General features: G+C 40.3%; 1 protein-coding gene across 5 annotated transcripts in view; it reads right to left on the minus strand.

Annotated features, from left to right (window-relative positions):
• The window catches only part of NECAB1 (N-terminal EF-hand calcium binding protein 1), a 70,605-nt gene that overhangs the window by 24,925 nt on the left and 23,391 nt on the right, over positions 1 to 22,289 (minus strand). For 2 of the 5 annotated variants that reach the window (XM_075415884.1, XM_075415882.1), the window contains exons 4-6: positions 11,613 to 11,638; positions 9,958 to 9,987; positions 9,125 to 9,222 (exon numbers count right to left, since the gene is read on the minus strand). In XM_075415884.1, the coding sequence (XP_075271999.1) occupies positions 9,125 to 9,222; positions 9,958 to 9,987; positions 11,613 to 11,638 (154 nt within the window). The remainder of the gene's footprint in view (positions 1 to 9,124; positions 9,223 to 9,957; positions 9,988 to 11,612; positions 11,639 to 22,289) is intronic. The other 3 variants (XM_075415886.1, XM_075415885.1, XM_075415883.1) reach the window with 2 other exon arrangements.

Below are 22,289 nucleotides of genomic sequence, written 5' to 3' on the forward strand. Positions count from 1 at the left end.
ATTAACTTAATTAAGGCTTGTGGGGTTTTTTTTGAAGTTCAGACTATTTAACACATCTTCTCTGCTATCAGCAAAACTTTCAGCGTTGTCTCTTTCTGGCTTAGTAGGTAGAAGACTTCCATAAAAAAAGATCAAAGCAGTTCCCAAGAGTTTTCATTACTTTGATAAGGAGCTTGGAGGAAAGGGGTGAATCTCTACAATAGCCTTGCACAACAGCTCAGAATTCATGCCTTGCAGCTTTTTAAATTTATCTGCATTTGACTTGACTTGCACTGATAGTCATGATCTTAAATAAATTTTTTTAGATAGAAAATCCTATGAAATGAAATTCCAAAACTTTATTTAAAAATGTCCATAGATAAAATTAGCTGTTTATTCGTAGGGTCCTCTCTGCCTCATAGCAGGGTGCAACTGGTGACATATTTAGCTCTATCACCAGCATTTCTCTCTTCATCTGAGTTTACATATGAACAGTTGAGTACATGGATTTATTCAGACACAAAGGATCCAGACTCCGGTTCTAACCACTGGCAAATCTATCTTGTCAGAAATTAGGGAATGATGAAAAAACAACCCAAGGAATTTAGGCCAAGTCATCCATGGTAAAAAGAAAAAATGTTCCAGATGGTTCTTTTTAGTGATTTACAGACTGTGTTTGATCAGTTTTATAGCTATTTTAGCTAGAAAAAGTAGATGAGAAACAACTATTCCTGCAAAAAGGAACAGTTTTTAAAAGCCTAGTGCAGGTGGAGCTTAGTAACAAGTTCATCTATTGCTCTGATATTTTGATGTTAGTATTTTTTACCCCTTTGTTGAATTCTGATTACTCAAAAAGGATTGACTGAAAAATTTCCACCAAAATTTTAACTTGATAAATCTTTGAAATTTAAACAACACAAAAATGCATTGAAAGCATCTGCTTTGCTCCACTTTTTTCTATTTTTTACTGAAAAACATTTGAAAATTCTTTGGAGATCAGTCAAGATGTATGAAACCTTGAAATTATTGCTATTTATTTTTTAGAATGAAAAATGCAACTATTTCTTGACCAGAAGAATTTTATTTTGTTCTTCTTTTGGCCCAACAATTCACGCATTTTTTGCTGGAACATAGCCAACATCTGCCCAGAAGGGTAGCATGTGTTTTTTCTCCATTCGATTTCTTATTCTTCAGGCTGGGCACTGGCAGTGCAGAGCATGTAATGCCTAATCTGTAGGCAGCCACATATTTTCTTGGTTTTCTGGCTCAGTCTTTCCATTTCTCTCCTCTGTGAAAAGCATAAATTTACAGCAAATCTTTTAGCCCTCATTGCCCTCCATGGTAGTAACTTCTGACATTCATGCAAGTGGTGCCTAGCCACTGAAGGTACCTGAAGATCGCTGATAGGATGTGCAAACACATCATTAACACAAGAAAGACAAATCCTGAGTCTGCAGTTTGCTTGACTAGCTGGATGATAAATATTCTGAGAGCATGTTTTCTGATGTGGAATTCAGAAAGTACTCTTCAGAAAACTCTCATTTTCATCTATGATCTTTTAATCAGTATCTTATATAGTCTAAATAATTATGAGAATCAAACCCCCTACTCGCTGTAACAGAAGGAGATACAATATATGTCCAATTAAACTAGTGCAACAGTGTTAACTCTCATTAAAAGATAGCCTGAAGCAATCAAGTGTACAGGAAGAATTAACTGTGTGCAGTTAAGAAATACCTGAGGTTGCAGTATTTCTGTCAGTTGGCTTGCAGTATCAAGCATTAGTCACTGCATGCTGCAGTACGTACCACTGCTGCTCTGTGTGTCTTGAACTGCACCTGTCTGCCTTCAGTGTTTTATGTAATCTTCATCCTGAACTGATTTCTACTTCTTTATAAAGAACAATAAAATTAACAGCTCTTTTTTGTTCTGGCTTTTCATTTCCAATGGAATCTGGATATTTTGTTCACTTTAAAACACCAAGCTGGGAGGTGGCTAAGGTATTTTAGACTGATGCTGACCTGAAAAAAACTTAGTGATTAATGCAAGGAACAAATGGACTGGATTCAAAGCCAGTGCCTGAAATTAATACTCAGGATAAACTGACTATTACCTGCCTTAAGTTATTGCAAAAGGTACCTTTGTAAGAACTGCAATTGCAAAGAGAACAAGACTAGATTTGGAGTAAACTGTTAAATTCTAATCACGCAAAAGGTAGTGCCTGCCAATTTAACACACATTTTGAGAAAAGAAAAAAAAACAATTTAAAACCTCATTTTTTCTCAAATAGGATGTTAGTTGTGGAACTGTATTGTTGACATAGGCTTGTCTAGCAGCCTTTCAGTGATTAAAGGGGGCTTATAAGAAAGATGGGGCCAAATTTTTAGCAGGGCCTGTTGCAACAGGACAAGGGGTAATGGTTTTAAACTAAAAGAGGGTAGATTTACACTGGATACACAGCAGAAATTTTTTACAATGAGGGTGCTGAAACACTGGCACGGATTGCCCAGAGAGGTGGTAGATGCCCCATCCCTGGAAACATTCAAGGCCAGGTTGGACAGGGCTCTGAGCAACCTGATCTGGTTGAAGACGTCCCTGCTCATTTCAGGGGGGTTGGACTAGAGGACCTTTACAGGTCTCTTCCAACTGAAACTATTCTATGATTCTAGTGTTTTTTAAAGTTATTTTGTTTTGCAATATATTTCACATAATCGCTACTGTTACTCAAATATGCAACTAAAAAAATCTAGATATTCTGGTTTATAATGGGTGTCAACCCTCCAGAGTGCAGTGATTTACATAATTACTAGAAATGCACCATCAGTAACTAAATTGCATGTCCCTGTGTTACTATTTCAGCTCCTGTAATCTTCTCTTCTACTTTGACTGGCTCCTATTTTGAGACTATTCAAGAAGCTTTCCAGTAGTAATAAGGCTGCATTGACTTCACTTAGCTTTGGGCTTTGTTTGAGCAAAGCAGAAAAATTAATGATTTAATAGTAGCGATGAATTAGACAATCTCTGTGTGTCAGTCACTGAATCCAGCATCTTGCTGTTGCACACCACGCACTCCCCTTTCTATGTTTTTGCAAACAATGTGTAAAAAGCAGTTCAGGTTTTTTGGCTTCCAAATGCTTACTAGACTATTCCAGAACTTGATTGCTCTATTGAATAATAATTCACTTTCATTTCTGTCCTAAAATTAATACATTTATGTTTTGCATATTTAAATGCTGTGTATAAACCAGTCATGGTTACCGCTGCTTAAGTGGTGTCTGCTAGTTCACCAAGCCTGGTCCCAAACTATCACAGACAGGTCATTTGGTGTCCTTCATAAAATAGTTGCAAAGGAGGGAAGAAAGTCCCTCCAAAGCAAAGAACACGAGAATTCACAGAGTCTGAAAAGGAGAAATTTTGCAGTGTCCCATCCTTCATTTCCTTTGTTTGCCTGACATTCCTTTGCGTGGAAGTCTGCAGTGCTTTTGCCTCCAAAAGAACTGTACCACTGTATTTACAGGAGGACTGTGCACTCAGAGGTCATCTCTCTCTTCATTCAATTTTGAAAATATTTACATTAACTATTCTAGCCAAAGCACTTTCTGGCTTTCATCTACAGAAGAAAGATCTTGCCATACTTTTGAGGAAGAAAAGAGATGTAAGGAAATGGAATGAGAACAATGAAATAAGGATGATGAGAAGATGACAGAGGAACGGATTAAGGGAGGATCTTCAATATTTGTTTAAAAAATTTCCTACTGATCTGACAGTCCTTCTTGGTTATTTTGATGTCCCCTTTACTTTAGATTTTAATTTCTCATTTTGCTGTTCATAAATGGTTTCTATTGGCTGTACAAAAATCTTACCCAAGGCCATCCAGGAGGTTGCTGTTGCATTATAGTTATTGGATTTGTACTTCAGGTATAAAGTTATATAGGGTCAAGTTCCACTCAATGGATCAAAGTTTCTTCTTATAAGCACTGTTAACTATAAAAGCCAGTATATGTTTACCTTTTTTTTTTTTAATAAAATCTTTTGCATTATTTCCTCTTGAAATTAAGATATATGATCTAATAACTGTAATCAATATAACCTAAGAAAAAGCTTAGATACGAAGCTTTTTGTTGCTGGAGGTCGGATCACTTTTACAACATGTATGGTGGTCACTTTTGAGACAGCTCACAGGGTGGCCTCCATTTGCAAGGACAAAGAACCACTACATGGGCACTTGATGCCGCTCCCCCGAGGAAGCATCTCTGCCGGGCTCCGTTGCTCTCAGCGATTCCCAGTTCCCACCATTTTGCTGATGTGCCAATGCAAAAAGTATGAACTTTAGTTGTTACTCCAGCAAGTTAAGAACTGGTATTCTGTACATCAAGACCATCATCAGCTCCATGATAGACTAATGCATTTAGGTGAGACTCAAGCCAACAGCCACTGAAATTGCGGAGGAGGAAGCATGTCCCACGCTGAACCCTCTTGGCACAGTCACTTGGCCACCAGCCAGCCGTGGTTAGCCTTTCACCAACACTGCAGTACAAACTGCCCTGGGGAACAGGGGGGTTAAAATAATCTGAAATGGTCCCTGCTTCCCCCCAGGCTGCCAGGCTTCACTGTGCGGGTACCAGCGGCGGTGCCCGTGGGGACACACAGGGAACAGTCCTGGCTGGAAAATGGCCCTATGCTGTTGGCAAAAGGGAAGGCAGGAGAGGGGAGCAAGCACGCTCCAGCTGGTGGAAAAAAGTGAACTTCAAATGGGTGCTATGACTTCGATAAAAGGCACGGTCGGATGGGTGTAAGCCATTGCCAGCTTTTTGTCTGAGAGACAGTTCCTTGGGAAAAATCCTTTGGAAAGCTCAGAGCTATTCAAGTACCTTAAGTGGAGTTTGGTGCCATAGAGACCCACCTGGTTTCCAGCTGCTGCCTGAGAAGGATGTCTCCTTTTGCCCCTGGGTGTCCCAGAGGTCCCCTGTGCTATTTGTCAGGCCTGTGCAAACATCTTGGACATCCTTGAATAACCCACATTTTCTAAACTATCACTAGATGCCTATGTTTAAACCCCTGGATACTTCTATACTGTCAACTCCATTTCATATGAAAACGACATTTTTGGTGATTAAATGAACTTTTGCTAGTTTACTGAGTACAGAATAGTTCACCACCACCTGCAGGTTACATTTGCAATAAACTATAGCAATACCAGAAATAAAAATAACTGAGCAAAACCTGTTCTTACTGAATAGCTGACAAATATCAACAATTTTATGGCTTGATAACTTAAGGAAGACATGGTTTTTAGTCTGCAAGTTTTTGATTTTCAGTATTCACAAGTCAGTAGAACCAAGATGTCAAGCACCTTAAAAAACCTGGTCTATTTTTATCTACCTACATCATTACTCAGTGGCAGATTTTATTTTCCATGCTGCAGTTGCGAAGTTTCTCTTCATTGTATTTGTATGTGACTGCAAGCTATGGAATGGGATAAAAATGCAGCTTGCTGAAAGTGTTATGCTTATTTGGGTAATAAAAAGGTTGAGACTAATTGTTTTATTTAAATATGCTTCTGTCTTTTATTACAAAAGATGTCAGGAAAAAAGGCTTCAAGGAACAAGCCTTCCAGACTGGAAGACTGGAGAAAAGCTCGGTTCAGGAAAGCTGTGCTTTCAGACTACAGAGGGCAATAAAGTACACAGAAATTGTGCTGCAATTACCTTGCAGGAGTCAGTTATCTGCTAATCTGTTGGGTTAAAAATATCTACAGATGGAAATAATTTGGAGTGATGGGGACAATTTTGTTAACCTAGATTTAAATCCAGGAGTCTGTAGCTCAGCCAAATTCCAGCTGCTCTTGGTGGGAAATCTTTCTGACTAAAGGCTGAACGGCTTGGGGATATTTGTAAACAAAACCCAAGTTATTTGTTAACGCATGTGATTTTCAAAACTGATGATGAATTTAAAAAAACCCAAAACAATATGAAGTCAAGTCTATTTCATGTGTAGAAGCTAATTCGTGCACACTTGTGTACTAAATGTACAAAAGTCAAATAATGCCACACACTTTGATGTTATCAAACTTAGATTAATGTATGCCAAAAAAGTAAAGTATATTAAACTCTACATTTTAGGGTTTTTTTAATTTCTAGTTCTGTTTATATCTGGAATAAGGAGGGTTTATTGATTAGAGTTTTAGATTTTTCAGACATGTTGATCCGCTGTTCAGCTTTTTGTTGAAGACTGACACATCTTCCTTCTCCAGGGTTTCCTTGGAAACTGAAGCTGAACAATTTGTCTGGGGCTCGAAATCCGCAGCTGCCTCTCATGCAAAGTACTTACTGAGTGCGGGCAACTTGAATTGGTAGGAAAGCATGGATTTTTTATAGGAAGGACTGAGTGTGATTGTTTTTCTGACTCTAAACAGGATAAATAAAATGAATGAAGTCCCAAGTTGCTCCTTTTTCCCCCCAGATGTTTAAGACTGAATGAGCTGCCTACCTGAACTGCCATGCACTCCAAGAAAGTTTAGCAGAGACCGACAGTTAGAGGCACTGAGTTTTCTCCAATCCATGAAAAGTCAGAGGGGGTGGAAAGCTTCCGGCAACCCTGAGGACTGGGTCTGTAATCAGCCCCATGCTCTGCGGAGTGGAGTTCAGGTTCAATCTGAGAAGTTTTTACTTTGGTTTTTAATGGGAGAATTTGGTCCTTGGAAATTTAGTCCTGACCATTGGAAACTGACTCAGCCACTGTAGATACACCGTGTCTTTGTAGCTCTCAAAGTGTAGGTCTTAATTTCTGGGTTTTTTTTCTATGTATGAATTTTCCAACTAGATGATGGCTTAGAATACAGTAATAAATGCTCCCATTACTCAGTGACAATTCAAGGGAGTAGGTGGCTGCAGTGGCAGAGCAATGACAAAGTTTTATTTTGCACTAGGAGGGGACACCCAAGCCTTGCTCTGCGTACATGCCAAGGGCCATTCGTAACCAGACCACCCATTTCCGACTCCCTGCTTGTTTGAGCTGTGGCATCAACTTGAGCTAGGAGCTACATCACATCTAGCGTGTGTCACTGGCAATGAACATCGTTTATCCATGCTATCTCTAACTAGCTTTTGCTGCACCTCCAGCTCTGATTTTGGTGAATATATTCCAGATTTTAGACTTTAGTAAAAGCATGGACTATTTAAGGTGGAAATTTTATTATTTGCACTCCAGTAGCGCAGATTTATCAGGTAATCAGGTCACATAACCTATCTCTTTCCTTAGAACTGAGTTCCTGTTGCAAATAGTCCCAAGTTTGAATTGAGAATTTAATTTCCATACAAAGCTGTAGTTGCTGGGCATATCCTTGGTAGAAATCTCTATTTGAGAATATTTGAGGACACATTTCTGTTTGACTGTGTTCACACACTGTGTCTACTAATTGGAATTAAAAGTAGTATTTCCAGTGTTAGCCTTGCTCTAGTTCTGCCACCTCTAACAGTCAATTGAGATATTCCTGAAAGAGAGAAAACCCATTAAGCTTGAACTTTCAGGAAAATAAAATTCAAAGGAATTGTGGTTTCATTTTTTTCAGATCGGTTCTTCAAGCAGACAAATGAAACACTTATTAATATTCCAGATTTTCTTATCCATTTTCTAGTCAGGCCAATGCTTACTTCTTACCACTTTGATTAGTCTACTGGGACTCCTCCTCTGTAATTAACTTCTGAAGTAATTCTTAAACGCTGTGGTTTATTTGCTTCCAGTAGTTATCAGAAGACATGTCCTGCCCTTTAGCAGCAGTTTATACACATGGCTAATTTTTTTTTCTAAATCATGCATAGCTAGAATAAACTAATGTGTTGCTTTTTAGTGTCCAGCTCAATGAGGCAGTGAGTCAGCATACGTTCACTTCATTAGGAGTGGAAAGTGCAAAGCATGAATGGGGAGACATTCAGCTTACTGGCTCAAGCTCTAAATAAATAAGCTACACTTTCAGGTTTTTATTTTGGCAGTTCATGTAAAATGTACGAGTACCACACTCTTGCAAACACCTGAATGCCAAATAGAACAGCTTCGCTAGAGAAGCACAGCTTTCTCCCCATTGATCTCTCCATTGACTGACTCAAAAAGATCAGGTTATTTTTCCCCCACAGCATCTCACTGAATACTTTTGCTGAAATTTCTGTTGTTGACAGCTTGCCTAACCAGTGAATAGCCTTGTGGTGCGGATCTGAGATTGCATCTGGAGGATCTACGTTCACCTCATTCCCTGGTTTGTGCTTTCCCTCACCTTTTGAAGCTGTTGCACTTTGTCAAAATATTTGTTCAGCCAGGGAAAAGGAGCATGTTACCCAATGACTTGATGCACTTTTGATCAGACATCTAGTTGGCATGTGATATGAACGAGCAGGTCTGAACATGCCAGCAGGTCTGACCATAATGAATTGAGTGCCAAGTGGACTGGCCAACCAGTATGTCCTGCAGCATGGCTGCATCTCCCATCAGATGGATGGATGGAGAAACCGAGTTTCTCCTCCTGAGAATCATCTCCCTCCAACAGCCCTAACACCTCCTCTTTGCTGACTCTCTGAGCGTGACTTTTGTTTAAAATGCCTGAAATGGAAATGAAACCTTGTTCTCAGTCAGGATGTTTCACTCAGCCCAAATTTCTATGTCTTCTGCTGTTGCTATCAGGAATACTTTCAAGCGATTTGCGTTGGCCAGTTATATTTTGGGAGTCAGTACCTGGGATGCACAGCCACTACCTACAGGATAGTTTTATAATGAGAGTACTGGGGTTCAGCTTCGCGGAACACAGGGAGAGATGTTACAGCCCTTTTTAATCTTTTTAAACTATCCTGGAATCTACATTTAACAATAACATAAATATAACTCCCCAGTACGTCTCAGGATGACTCTTGCCTACCTAATTTAATGGTAGTCATTAATATAGTTTAAGTCATTAGCATCTTTTACTATCATGTTTTCTACTTCCAAAATTTGGATTATTTTTTTCAAATGCAGACTACTTCCATATGTTGATATGCTGATAATGCTTACCCGCATTTCGGTATTAGTAACTTTATCTAGATAAGAAAAAATATTGGATACATGTTCAAATAAACACAATATACAATATAAGGAAAATTTCACAGTTTTTACTTACTTTCTTTGTTTTGTCCATTGCCTTCAGTATGCTTATGTTTAAGTCTTCCAAGACAGATAGAACATTTTCATACTCTCCTAAGTGCTGGGAAAAATATTCTAAAAGAAGAAGAAAACCCACATCACCTATTAATGACCTGAAAAATCTATATTTCATTAAATATGAATTTTATCAAGTCTGAATTCAGTTATGGTATTATTAGCTAACTAAATATATAAAATGAACAAAAGTCACAATATTTCAAATTTTTTATTATTTTTCCTCAAAATCATTCCTGGAGTACTTGAAATACCAAAATCAGTGCTTCAAAACATTTTCATTCAATAAATGAGTTGCCAAATTGACAAAAACATAAAATATAGGTTTGAGAGCTGAAACAGACCTATTTTTAAAATATCAAAATTTGGTTTCTAAACTGGATTTTCAGCCTAATAGTCTACTTTACAGTTACTAGCAGGAATGAAGTTTTCATGTGTATGTACTAAATCTGATTATATTGATGCAAAAATTAATAATTCTGGTAAAGCCCTTAGAGGAGATAAGATCAAGCGGGGGCTGCTGTGAGTTGGGTTCAGCTAAGACCAGTTGTTTCTCGCTGAGAAACGAAGAGGCCACGAGCTGGCCAGATAAGCTTCTAGTCCCAGGTACTGTGATTATATTTTCAACAAATATGATGCGTGCAAAATACTTTTAAAAAAAGCCATGAAAATAACGTAAGTTGCAGGACGTCCTTGTGTAGCTGCTCAGAGCAAAGGACATTTTAAAAACAGGACATTGTAAAATCAGGGGGCATAACTCAATTAGGAGGATTATAGCGAGAGTAGGAGACAAACCTGAGAAATCATGACCCGAGTTCGCATTTGCTCCATGTGACAAAATACAATACAGGGAGGCACAGGAAGGAAAAAGTGTGAAAGAAAGAAAGAACATTATATTAAAGCTAGAGACTGTGTTAGACAAGTAATTTAGAAATCAAATCATTTGCAAGAGCATGAAGAATAACATCTAAATGGCAGACAGGAAGAACAAGATTAAGAGCTTTTTGAAATAAATAGCAATACTTTGAGGCTTTTAAGAAGTCAGCATGAGCTTCTCAGGGGAGTAATGAAAGCAGAAGGTTTCAGGAACACTGCAACATAACCTGGCGTGGCTGAGGGGTTGAATGAAATGATTTAGAATGAGAACGTATTGTGAACTAGTATCCTGGAAGCGAAGCTCCATTTCTGAGGAGAACTGAGATAGCTCAGGAAGAGCTGTATAATCATCAGCTTAAACATGTGCGGTGTAAACTCAGTACCAGATTCACAGATGAGAAACACCCCAGTGGCAGCCTATGAAAGACTTAAAAAGCAGCTGAAGCAGCCCATATTTAATGAAAACAGAGAGCAAACAGAGCCAGTGCTGGGCTGAGACCCTCCTCAGCTCTCCAGCCAGCCAGAGGTAGCTAGCAGGGTCAGGGGCCAAGCAAACCTGTAAGCCTCCAGCACAAGATCAACACCAGTAAATCCCTTGGAGAACAAAGCCCCCTGTCTTCCCCAGCTAGTTTGATATAATTTTGGCCAGATTCTCAACCAGCAGAAACTGTCACAGCCCAGTTCACTTCAGCAGAGTCTCTTGTTGTATATTTATAAACCACAGGCTAAGGTGCTTCTTAGAGGGTTCTTGGCAATGGGTAGACTTACTCTGTGGGTGACCAAGCAAGCAAGCAAGAATTCAACTTGACAGTATTTTCAGCTTTTCTAGGTCTTCAACATTACTGACTATTGGAAAGTTTATCAGGCTACCATCTTTCTCTCAGAAATAGGCGATTTTCAACAAGCAGAACTGTTTTTTCTTGGCATTTTGTGGGAGGACTTAAAGAAATTTTCTGTGAATTGTTTTCTGCTTCAAGCAGTGCTCCTAAATCAGGTACTGTAAGATCAGCTAGAGAGCAAACAGGGTTTTGGGGAAATGACTCACAGGTCAGAAAGGGGCACAGCAATGGGTAACGAGGCCAAACTTCAGGCCTTGCAGGAGTGTTGTTTTGTGATGAAGGGTGACAGAACTTGTCAAACTGCTGTTCTTACTGGATCAAGTTAGAGCAAAGTAAGGAACTTTCCTCCAGTGGGATATTAAAATGACAATATTTTTCAAAATTGCCAAAACACTCATACCTTTGAAAGTGATGAACTAGCTAGAAAAAAAATCTCACATGAAATGGAAATAAGATACAAGTTATATATCTTTACATCAGAACAGATCTGGAAGCTCAGAGAATTTGAAGTATTGATTAGGAAAAATATTTTTGAAGTAATTTCTGCATGTAATGGGTGACAGAGTCTGAAAAGATTATAAGCCATCTGCATGCTCCTAGAAGTTCTTTCAATGGAAATTATTTTCTGTTCGAGCTACAAAGATTAAAGAGAAAAAAAATCATATCACATGGTATGTTCATTTGCACAGGGCTGCCGCAGGCACAGATTATGTTTTTGGCCAAAAAGGAACTTACCGGAGAGCTCTTCTGTGTCAAGATTGCTGGAAAGATAAGAGGATAGAAGATTAGCGAGCTTAGTAATGCTTTCTGTTGGATTGGTGAATACTAGGACTCAAAGATTAGGCTGACTGGGATATGAAGCCTCCCTGCCGGGGCTGTAGCAGGAGGTGTGAGTGCCTGGCCCTTGCTGGCCTTGCTCTGCTGCCTTAGGGAGGCTTGTCCCAAGCCGAAGGCTGTAGCTGGCTGCAGGTGAAGCCTCCCTTCCCCATTGTGTTCCCACTGGCACCTTCCTACTCACCGACAACCCCCTCTGAAGTTCCCCACCTAGCCTTTGTGCATCATGGTGGAGCGTCACTGCTCCTCAGGCTTTATGTACTTGGTCCTAATGCTGGGAGAAATCCATCTAAACACCAGAAACTCTTTTTTTTTCCACCTTTCTGCCTGCATTCCGCTTCTGGGGCTGTCATGCTGGATAACATGGCTCAGAGAGCTCAGCCCTCTGTGCTAAATGAGGGAAAATGCAATAGATTTCTCCTGTTTGCACTCCTCACCAGGAGAGACAGTACAGCAGGAGGATAAAACCGGACATAACCCATCAGCATGCATAATTTCTAAGTCTTTCTGGCCATACACAGTCTTTTAGCAGTACTAACTTCAGCAAAATTAGTGACATGAAAAAAAATAGCTGTATTGATGTATTCCCATGCCAACATTATATAAATACATGTGTATGCAAGTATTCTACACAATTCAAAACTGTCCATTTCCAACCGATTTCATCTTGATCAACTCTTAAGCAATAATTTTTTCTCTGAGTCTTTAACAGTGAAAAGATAAACCATTTGACCTACAGCTCAATTCTGAAATTTAGCATATTGACTTTCTTCCAAGGAGGAGAAGAAACTGATTATTAAGGAAACTTAAAAGCATGAATGCCCTTTTTGAATCTTGCTGAGGGGTGAAGATTGAATGGCTGATTGCACTTAGGATTTTTTCACTTATCTTTTTAATGGGCTTTTTTTTATTGACCTTTTAATAAAATGATGACACAGTATTATCTTGAAGTCACTTTCACCAGTGCTAACTTCCATACATCTGGCTTTTATTTCACGAGAGAGAAGCAGACAGAAATTGCAAGATCCTGGCTTGTCACAAACTTGCATACTCAGGGCTATAAAAACTTGCGAACACTTTTAATTGATGATGTAAATGAGATTTTCCCACAACTTTTATTAACTGAAGGTGACCTTATCTACATTTGAAGAGACCAGGTTGGATGGCTGAAACTGAGTCTTGAATCTGATTTTTCCAATCACCTTGGTGGCAGGTGTAATGAAACTCATAGTCTGTAAGAACTGGTGCTAAAGCTGAGAAACTTAACTCTTCTGTCAACAAGCTATGGGATGGGAAAAAGTGTCAGCGACTCATTAAGGCAGTTCACCACAGATCACGATGACGTCAGTGATCAAGCGTGTCCGATCAACCACTTGTGTACTTCAGCAGTCATTTTTGGAACAGTCCAGATGTTCACTCCTTGAATGTAAACTGAAACCCTGAAAGCTGAAAATTGCCTGAGTCAAAAAGCAATGACTGAATATGATGATGTTAAGTGACAAGAGCTTGCTGTTATGATGCCTACCTTTTGTTCATTGTCCCTGCATTTTCTCCCCCTTCACATCATCTGCCCTAATCCCTTCTCTTTGTAAAAGGCATTTCTGCATTTCTTAATGTACAGCTTGATAACTGTGTTTAAAACAGCCTTTGACATTGTTAGCCAGTCAAATTCTCTCTCCCTTTTCAAGTTTCTTGTTAAAGTCCACTCTGGTCCTTGTTCTTCTGCAGTATCCTCAGCAGTGTGGTAGCGATATAGTAAGGGAGGGGCTCAGAGGCTTTCAGCATTGCTGTCATCAGGACATCACTGTTAGTCCTATTGATGGAAGTGATGCAGCTGCAAATGAACTACAAGTAAAAATGGAAAACTATCTGCGAGATGAACTCATTTTCAGATAGAATTGAACACCTGCGTAAACGAGAAAATGATTGTCCAAAGTGATTTGTTCAGCAGCATTCAGGAAGCCTGTGACAGAACACAGAAATGACATAAAAAGTGTGGATTTCAGTCTAGAATACTCATAGTATTTCCTTCTCTATTATAAATACCCTCTGAGGCTCCATTGTTCTTGGCATCCTAGTTGAAGGGGATGCTGTTCTAGGCAGGGAAACTATAATTTTGAGTCACCAATGATTTCATTCTCTCAGAAATAATAACATGGTGCTTCAAACAGTCATGAACAAACCTAGAAATTAGTTTTTCTGTATACAAACAATTTTGAGCTCCCTGCAGGATGCTACAGAAGCAATTAAAGAAGTTTGGAACATATTCAGTAGTACAGGAGCGAGGTGCACACCAGAGGGCTGTTTCTGCAACTCAATACTCAGGTTTATAGTGGGCACCTGTTCATAGAATCATAGAATCACAAAATGCTTTGGGTTGGAAGGAACCTTTAGAGGTCATCTAGCCTAACTTCCCTGCAATGAACAGGGACATCAACTAGACCAGGTTGCTCAGAGCTCTGTCCAACCTGGCCTTGAATGTTTCCAGGGATGGGGCATCTACCACCTCTCTGGGCAACCAGTGCCAGTGTTTCACCACGCTCACTGTAAAAAATTTCTTCCTTATATCTAGTCTAAATCTACCCTCTCTTAGTTCAAAGCCATTGATCCTTGTCCTATCACAACAAGCCCTGATGAAAATATTTTCCCCCTCTTTCCTGTAGGCCCCCTTCAGGTACTGAAAGGCTGCTATAAGGTCTTCCCGCAGCCTTCTCTTCTCCAGGCTGAACAAGCCCAAGTCTCTCAGCCTTTCCTTGTAGCAGAGGTGTTCCAGCCCTCCCATCATTTTTGTGGCCTCCTCTGGACCCGCTCCAACAGGTCCATGTCCTTCTTGTGCTGGGGGCTCCAGAGCTGGACGCAGGACTCCAAGTGGGCTCTCACCAGAGTGGAGTAGCAGGGCGGAATCACCTTCCTTGACCTGCTGGCCATGTTTCTCTTGATGCAGCCCAGGATACAGTTCACCATTTCAGTGGGTATGTATGCGAAGGATGCTTCTGCTTAGACCTATAATCTGGCAATGCTGAACATGTTATCTGCAGTATTTGCTGGATGACTCACATCCAGGCGCCAGCACTCCACTCCTGATAAGCACCTGAAGCATAGGGTGCAGCCAAACGCATTCACGTCATGTCAGCACGATCGTTCTTTAATCTTCTGCTCTCAGTTTGCTTTCTGACTACTAAATGCAGTCCTTCTACATGTCTGACTTTGGGTCTAAAATGTTCCCTACCTAATAACATGAGCTGTTTTTAAAGGACTATTACAAATATGCCACTGAACAGTCCAGATCACTGCAAAGTTGATCATACCTGTTGCTTAGTGAGAGAAACATTAGTAAATTCACCCAAATGAACTGTGGCAAAAGTGCCTATTTGTGGTACTTCTGGAAGTGGTCCAAACCATAGGAGTGCAAAGCAGCTGTGATCATGCTCTAGTTCTGCCCACCACAGTCAGCTGTGGACTGGGGCCAGCCAGGGAGGAGGGAAGGTCAAAGCTATTCTACTCCACCCGCTGACCTGACACGTAGCACCCTCTGGGACGAAAGGCACCTCTAGGCAAAGGTACCCTCAGAGAATATGCATATTATCACTGCACCACAAGAAGAGGCAATGACATTTCTTCAGTACAGAGACTATATATAAACTATGGACTCTGGCATCTAAGGCAGTTCTTTTACTGAAGAATCCAATACTATATGAAACACTTTATGAACTAACTTAATTTAGGAAATTCATTGCCATGCCTATCATAGCTGGGGAAAGATAATGCTTTCTTCTTCAGATGTCTCCTCATTTACAGATATGAGAAGGATCAGCTCAGAGGGCCAACCGTGTCCTGGGCTGCAGCAAGAGAAGCATGGCCAGCAGGTCGAGAGAGGTGATTCTGCCCCTCTAGTCTGCTCTGGTGAGACCTCACCTGGAGTAGTGCATTCAGCTCTGGAGCCCTCAGCACAAGAAGGACATGGAACTGTTGGAGCGGGTCCAAAGGAGGGCTACAAAAATGATCCGAGGGCTGGAGCACCTCTCCTATGAGGACAGGCTGAGAGAGTTGGGCTTGTTCAGCCTGGAGAAGAGAAGGCTGCGTGGAGACCTGATTGCAGCCTTTCAGTACTTAAAGGGAGCCTATAGGAAAGATGGGGACAATCTTTTTTGCAGAGACAACAGTGACAGGACAAGGGGTAATGGTTTTAAATTAAAACAGGGTAGGTTTAGGCTGGATATAAGGAAGAAATTCTTTACAGTGAGGGTGGTGAAACACTGCAACGGGTTGCCCAGAGAGGTAGTGGAGGCCTCATCCCTGGAAACATTCAAGACCAGGTTGGACAGGGCTCTGAGCAACCTGATCTAGTTAGTGGTGTCCCTGCTCGCTGCGGGGGGGTTGGACTAGATGACCTCCAGGGGTCCCTTCCAACCCAAAACTTTCTATGATTCTATGATTCTATGATTTATTTCAGAGGCTTGAACCAACTCTTTTTTGGGTCTTATTTGCACATCTCTTTGCTAAATTTGGTTTAAGGGAGGAAAGTATGAGGCTGGTATCTCCTATTGTTAGAAGCATATAATTTGTGACTGAAAGGAATTAAATGTTACTTACACTGTGCAAGGGTAACTGAATAGTCATCCATGGACAATCTCAGCCAAAAAGCTGTAAGCTCTTCCCAACATGAAAGCCTGCATACCATCCCACTTCAAGTCGGCCAAATGAGATAAGTGCTCCAACACTACAGAGGGTGTTGTGCAAAGGGGTCTTCTGTGTGCACTTCCATTCTAAGGACATTCTGCTTCACAGCTCCTTTGCAACAGCAAAGACTGTTTCACTCAGGTTTGTTCAAGGTTTCTTGTCGGTGGAGGCAAAACTGCCTTTTGCCATCAGTCGCATGCAATGTTGGGACCAGACCAGGCATTGGCCTCTTGCCGCAGAAAAGGAAGAGGAAGAAGAAGGGGCAAAGGTGGGACAGAGCTCCAGGGGCTGGTCCCTGGGAAGCCAAACTGCTGCTGCCCTGAGGACACTGCTGCTCTTCAACCCCAGGGCCAGCTGGGCTGTGCAACCTCTGACCTTTCAAATGTGACAGCCAGCTTGGCTTTCTGGACTCTCATACAGGCAGTAGGGTGACGGCTGTTTTAATGTCCCACATTTTGCTGCGCTGAATAATTGCCTGGTTTGTTTATGTTTAGCTCCAGGCCAAGTATTAGCTTCAGAATCATCACTTACTGCTCTGTGTGTGGCAGGACTATGGGAGTGAAAAAGGGGTTTTTTTACTAACAGCTCCTCTGAGAAAACCCAATCGTATTCCTTTGTGTTAGGCAACGATTCACAGGGATGCAATGACTACATGACTACGTAGCTGGCTAGCCACCTTAATCATCCCAGCTGTAACAGTCTCTGTGTTGCTAGAAGCCTTAATAGTACTATTAAAAGTTGCAGTGCATGCTAAAATCTGTAGAGAACTGTACAAGGGCTGCAGAGCTATGATTTTTCAGCAGAGTCTGAATCACACCAACCTAAACAAGGAGACGAGAGGCAATATCATGGTGGCTCTTTTGCCCCAAGGAACAAAGTTCAGAGTTTTCACCCCATAGAAGATGATACTGTTTCAACTTCTGGTTTGTCCCAAAATGTTTGTGTTCTTTTTTTTTTTTCTTTAACTGAGATTAAATTATTAATTACACAAAATAAAATGTTTATTTTGGTTTATTAAACTCCTCGGAGATGCACATGTTGATAGAGATACCAAAACTGTTGCAGTTCTCTGGGAAACTCAAGTGACTAGGCCCTCAAACTACACCTACCATTAAGCAATGAGCTCACTGCTCAGGAGCCAGTGTTCTGTTCTGAAGAACTGAACTGAACTGAACTGAAACATTCTAGGTCAGCTCCATTTAGGTCAATGCAATTGAAACTACTCATTACCGTTTGATTTTCCTAGTGTGAGTGATTCTCATTTTTTCTGCAGAAAGCTGAACTTCTCATTAAAAGCAACCATTCATATGGAAAATTTCCAAGCAACTTTATTTGCTGTTTGTCTGTCTGACCAGAGGATCTGTTAGCATCAGGACCATGTACATCACTCTCAGTGTGAACTTTTGTTGTTCAGCCATGAAATACTAAACTGTATAACCAGCTCACTCTGGCCAATATCTTGCCCTTTTCTCTGTGCTTCATTTCCAAATTGATTTCTGTAGCTATTGTCTTGAAAAGTCTGAGAGTTAAAGCCAATAGCTGCAATTATGTCTCTTACATAGTAGCAAACATACCCTTCTGATGCCAGTGCTGCACCATGAGCCTGAAATTCTTATTTAATCTAAAAGATCTAGTTTTAAAAAATGGTCAAAACCCAATGTGTTATTGTCTTCCTCCTATGTTTTGCATTCAGTAATTCCTTTTTAGAAAAAACACTTTTCACTCACCTGCACTTCACCTAATTAAAGAGTCTGTCTGTACCGCATGCTGGTTTTAATAAAAGTCTTTTTTTTTCCTCATTGTACTTAGAAGTTCATTATTTTTTTCTGTGTACATGTATTGAACCGTGATAGATCAGTAATCAGGAGACTAAAATATGCCTTCCAACTGAGACAAAAGAAAAGCTTCCAATGCATAGATAATTACAATCTTAGACTACTGTTAAACTACTGAGGACTTATCATTACTATCTTTACAACCAGAGTCTTGAAGGAAGCACTGTGGTCCTGTATAAGATGCATTTAATTTTAGTTTCAGTGCACAGCACTGTGCTGCAGGCTAATGCAGTCAGATGGGTTCCCTCGACTGCAAGGATAATACTAACCAACCTCTTGCTCTCAGACATCACATTTAGCATCATTTTGGAGTTTGCTATTAGGGCAGGTGATCTCAGCATTTCTCTTTGACCCAAGGGAGGAACTAGGGCTCTGCTGATGAAGACCTGGGCAGGTGGGAGGGAGGTGGATTCATTCTGGGGCTCAGAGACCTAAATGTAGATGTCCATACACGGACTGGGTGTCCAACCTCCCCTGCCCGGCAAAGGAGCCCCAGTGTATTCAATGGAGTTGGGGGCTTTCAGTGGACCAGCTAGTAGGAGCCTGAGTAATCAGATATAACGCAGGCATCCAGTTTTGTTTCAGATGCTCTAGAATTTCTCCCACCATCCATGTCTCAACCGCTCCTCCTGTGCCATCTTGTCAACTTTGGGCTGGCGTTTCAGGTGGGAGCATCTTAAAGGCCTTACACCTGGGCAACAGCGCTGAAGCCTGGGTGAGCAGTATTACTTCTCAGGTGGCTTCATTGACTCTAAGGTAGCCTTAGACACCCTGCTGATACATACACACGCAAGGGTGATGTCTCTCCATAGTCCCAACTCCCATCCTTAGGTGTGCAGTATATGCAGCATGACAGTCTCTCCCAAATGGTCAGAAGAAGTTGAGAGCTGCAGGCCAAGACTGCCAGGTCCTCACCAAAATAATCTCTGGCTTTTGCATATTTTATCTTCTTTAAGTTGTGCCACACACAATGGCTTAATGGGATACCTGCCTCTGGGAGGTTGCCAGCGACCCAGTTCTGCGTCAAGAGTTCTAGCATCCTTCCTACTCTGTAACTAAGGTCCTGGCTGAGGACTTCATTTTACCAATGAGCAAAGTGAGAAAAACAAGTCTGATTCCCCATGGACTCATATGAGTCAGTAATCAGTGAAGCATTTACTGCACTACCTCTCCAACTGTGCAACAGAGTGAATCCCCCTGAGATCCTCTGCATATCTCTTAGTTTATAGCTTTGCTAAAGCTTCTTACTATCTTCTGACACCTTTTCTCTGAGGATGCCATTATGCAAAAACAATTTCCATGAAAGTTATGGGTGGGGGGAGGGAAGGGAGAAAGATAAGAGTAAAAGGCAGGTTTACATTTGCAATGACTGCTAAAACCTATTCACTAAACCATTAACCATGTCAAGGATTCTCAGTCTGCTGAAACATGGGCTCATCCGAGTTGACATTAAAATTAAGCAGGGGCAGATTTATTAAGGAAATGAGCTGTAGAAGCACTCACCCCATAAACCACAAATTTCAAACTTTTCCTCCATAGTTGTCTCCACATATAAAAAGACCTCTGCTGCTGATACTTTTCTCTACTTTCAGTAGCAAATTATTCAGGCAATCACTCATGCAAACAAAACAGCTGTACTTCCACTGAACTGCCTCCTCTGAAGCTGAACTGTGCTGCAATACTGTCTCGCATGCAAGCTGTTCAGCGTTCAGTAAAGGCAGATGTGAAGTCCAGGTAATGCAATCTATTAATTGTTCAGAGAACGCTAACCCCACAATTTAGGGTTTTCCGAGTTTGGATAACTGGGAGTTTAGATAGTTTCTTCAGCAGTATTACAACCCCCCGGCAGCTGCACTGAACTGCAGTTCAGTTACTTGAAGTCAGAAGTTAATAATCTTCTAGATGTCTCTTCAAGAAGACTGACATTAGGACCCATGTAACAACGGTTTTAATACCTGGTTAATTTAGTTTCCTTAAAAGCACACATTGGATTTAGAAAGCAGATGAAAGCTCATAGAAATGTTAAGATACAAACTAGGTAGTAGGAATGACGCTCGCATTCTTAAAGTACTTAAAATATAAAGTCAACAATAAAAATACCACTTTTGTTCCTGATTAAACGAAAATATGAGAGGAGGAAGAAATCTGAAGATAGGGGTTTGGAGTATACATTATGATTTAGTGATTCACAAAGGCCAAGAAATGAAATAACAATGGAAATTACGTCAAAAAATTCTTCAATATTTTTCAAGTTAAAAATCAGCAAAAGCCAGTCACTTTCAACAATTCTTCTGTTGATTTAATCTGTAAAATATTTTTGTGCTCCAATCTGCTCCTAAAAATAGTACTTAGGAGAATATGTTAAGAAACACAGTGTTTAAGGTGGCAAGACAGTTCCACTCTTCTCTCCTCAGCCTTAAACTTCCCAGATGTTGCTTTGTAAAAGCCTGCAATTTTTGAAAACATGAAGTTTTTCTTGTGGTTAACAGCACCAGCTCACTTCTGTCTTCAGACGGCTTTGAGCATCCATCACTGACAGCCTTTGTGTTGAGCTGTGTGTAGTGATTTACACTCGTGTCATGATAGTACAAATTGCTACCCAACCAAAACGAGTGTTTCACATTCACTTGATCAAGGAGTTAAAATTAATTAAATTAAAAATTTACTTCATGTGTAACTTAATTCTTGGTATTATCTCCCTGCCTTGATTAATAAACAGGAGACTGACATTCACTGGGTCTCTGCAGTGGACCTTTGGCCCAGTGTCCTCTTGTTTCTTTGTGGTCATAGGAGGCTTTAAAAAAAAAAAAGAAAAAACACCTATATTAAGCCCTTGTGATCAAGTATGAGCTAGTCTGCCCACAGGGAGATTTTCTGTGTAGCTCTGTGTATCTAGTAGTTGGTCTTTAAACTAATTTTTATATTGGCTTATGGTACAGTGGACAGAAGACCCCTCCACAAATTTGTTTGCAATTTATCTTTTTGATTGCCACCTCTTACAAAGATAATTATTGTATTAAAACATCTTTGAGAAAGGTAAACCACTGTAGTAGTACTAAAATATGGGGAAAAAATACTTGCTTTTTTTGCACGGACACATACTTCACCTAATCTGGTTGTCTAGATAGTGATAGCATCATTATTAACCTATTTTGTACCTGATGTATATCAATTTATATGTTTGTTTCAGGCTGTATCAAAAGGAAAAAAGAATGAAAGTTAAAGCAATCAAGCAATGAATTTGTAAGGTGTGTCTTTACTGGCATTTATCTAATGTTTAAAATGTTATAAAAAGATAATGTAGATTTTATGTAATAGAAAGAAAAAAATAGCCAGCCTACACATAAGTACATTCGTAAATTGCAAAATATATGGCTAAATGATGTACAGAGGAAAGATCCTGAGCTAATGCAAATTTTCAGTAAAAGCAATGTTCTGCCCTGGATGAATAACCTGTACTTTAGGCTCGAGACAAATTGTAAATATAAATTCACCCTGGCATATTGAACTCCTGTTCCACCTATCTTGAAAACTTTATGCAGTGGTAACTAATTCCTACTCATCTATTTTCCAGGTGATTATGGTCACTGCATTACCAACTGACTGTTCTTTTACTTCGTAAGCAGGTGACACCTGTCTGCACCAAATAGCAAGGTGCAGAGATCATAGTTAAGCAGCACAACCTTAATCACTGGGAAGTTAAACCCCTTATTATTTGCCCTGCTATCACATTGAAAGTGGTAATTGCTCATTTTAGCAGTCTTCCATAGCCTATCTGCTCTGTTACAGGTATGTTACATTAGCTTGCCTTGGTCTTTTTAAAAGTTAATAATCTTCTAGATGTCTCTTCAACAAGAATGACATTAGGACCCATGTAACAAGGGTTTTAATACCTGGTTAATTTAGTTTCCTTAAAAGTGTTAAGCCCGAGTAAGTCTTTTATGCTTTGCATATTTTTTTGAAAGAGTGCTGCAGCAGAGCTGAGAAGGGAATTCAGATTTCCTGAGCTTGTGGCTCATGGAAATCACCCCAAGGCCACCTCTCCTTTTGTATCTTCAGGCTT

The sequence above is a fragment of the Opisthocomus hoazin genome, chromosome 3, assembly GCF_030867145.1.
Source record: "Opisthocomus hoazin isolate bOpiHoa1 chromosome 3, bOpiHoa1.hap1, whole genome shotgun sequence".
In the NCBI taxonomy this organism is placed as follows: Eukaryota; Metazoa; Chordata; class Aves; order Opisthocomiformes; family Opisthocomidae; genus Opisthocomus; species Opisthocomus hoazin.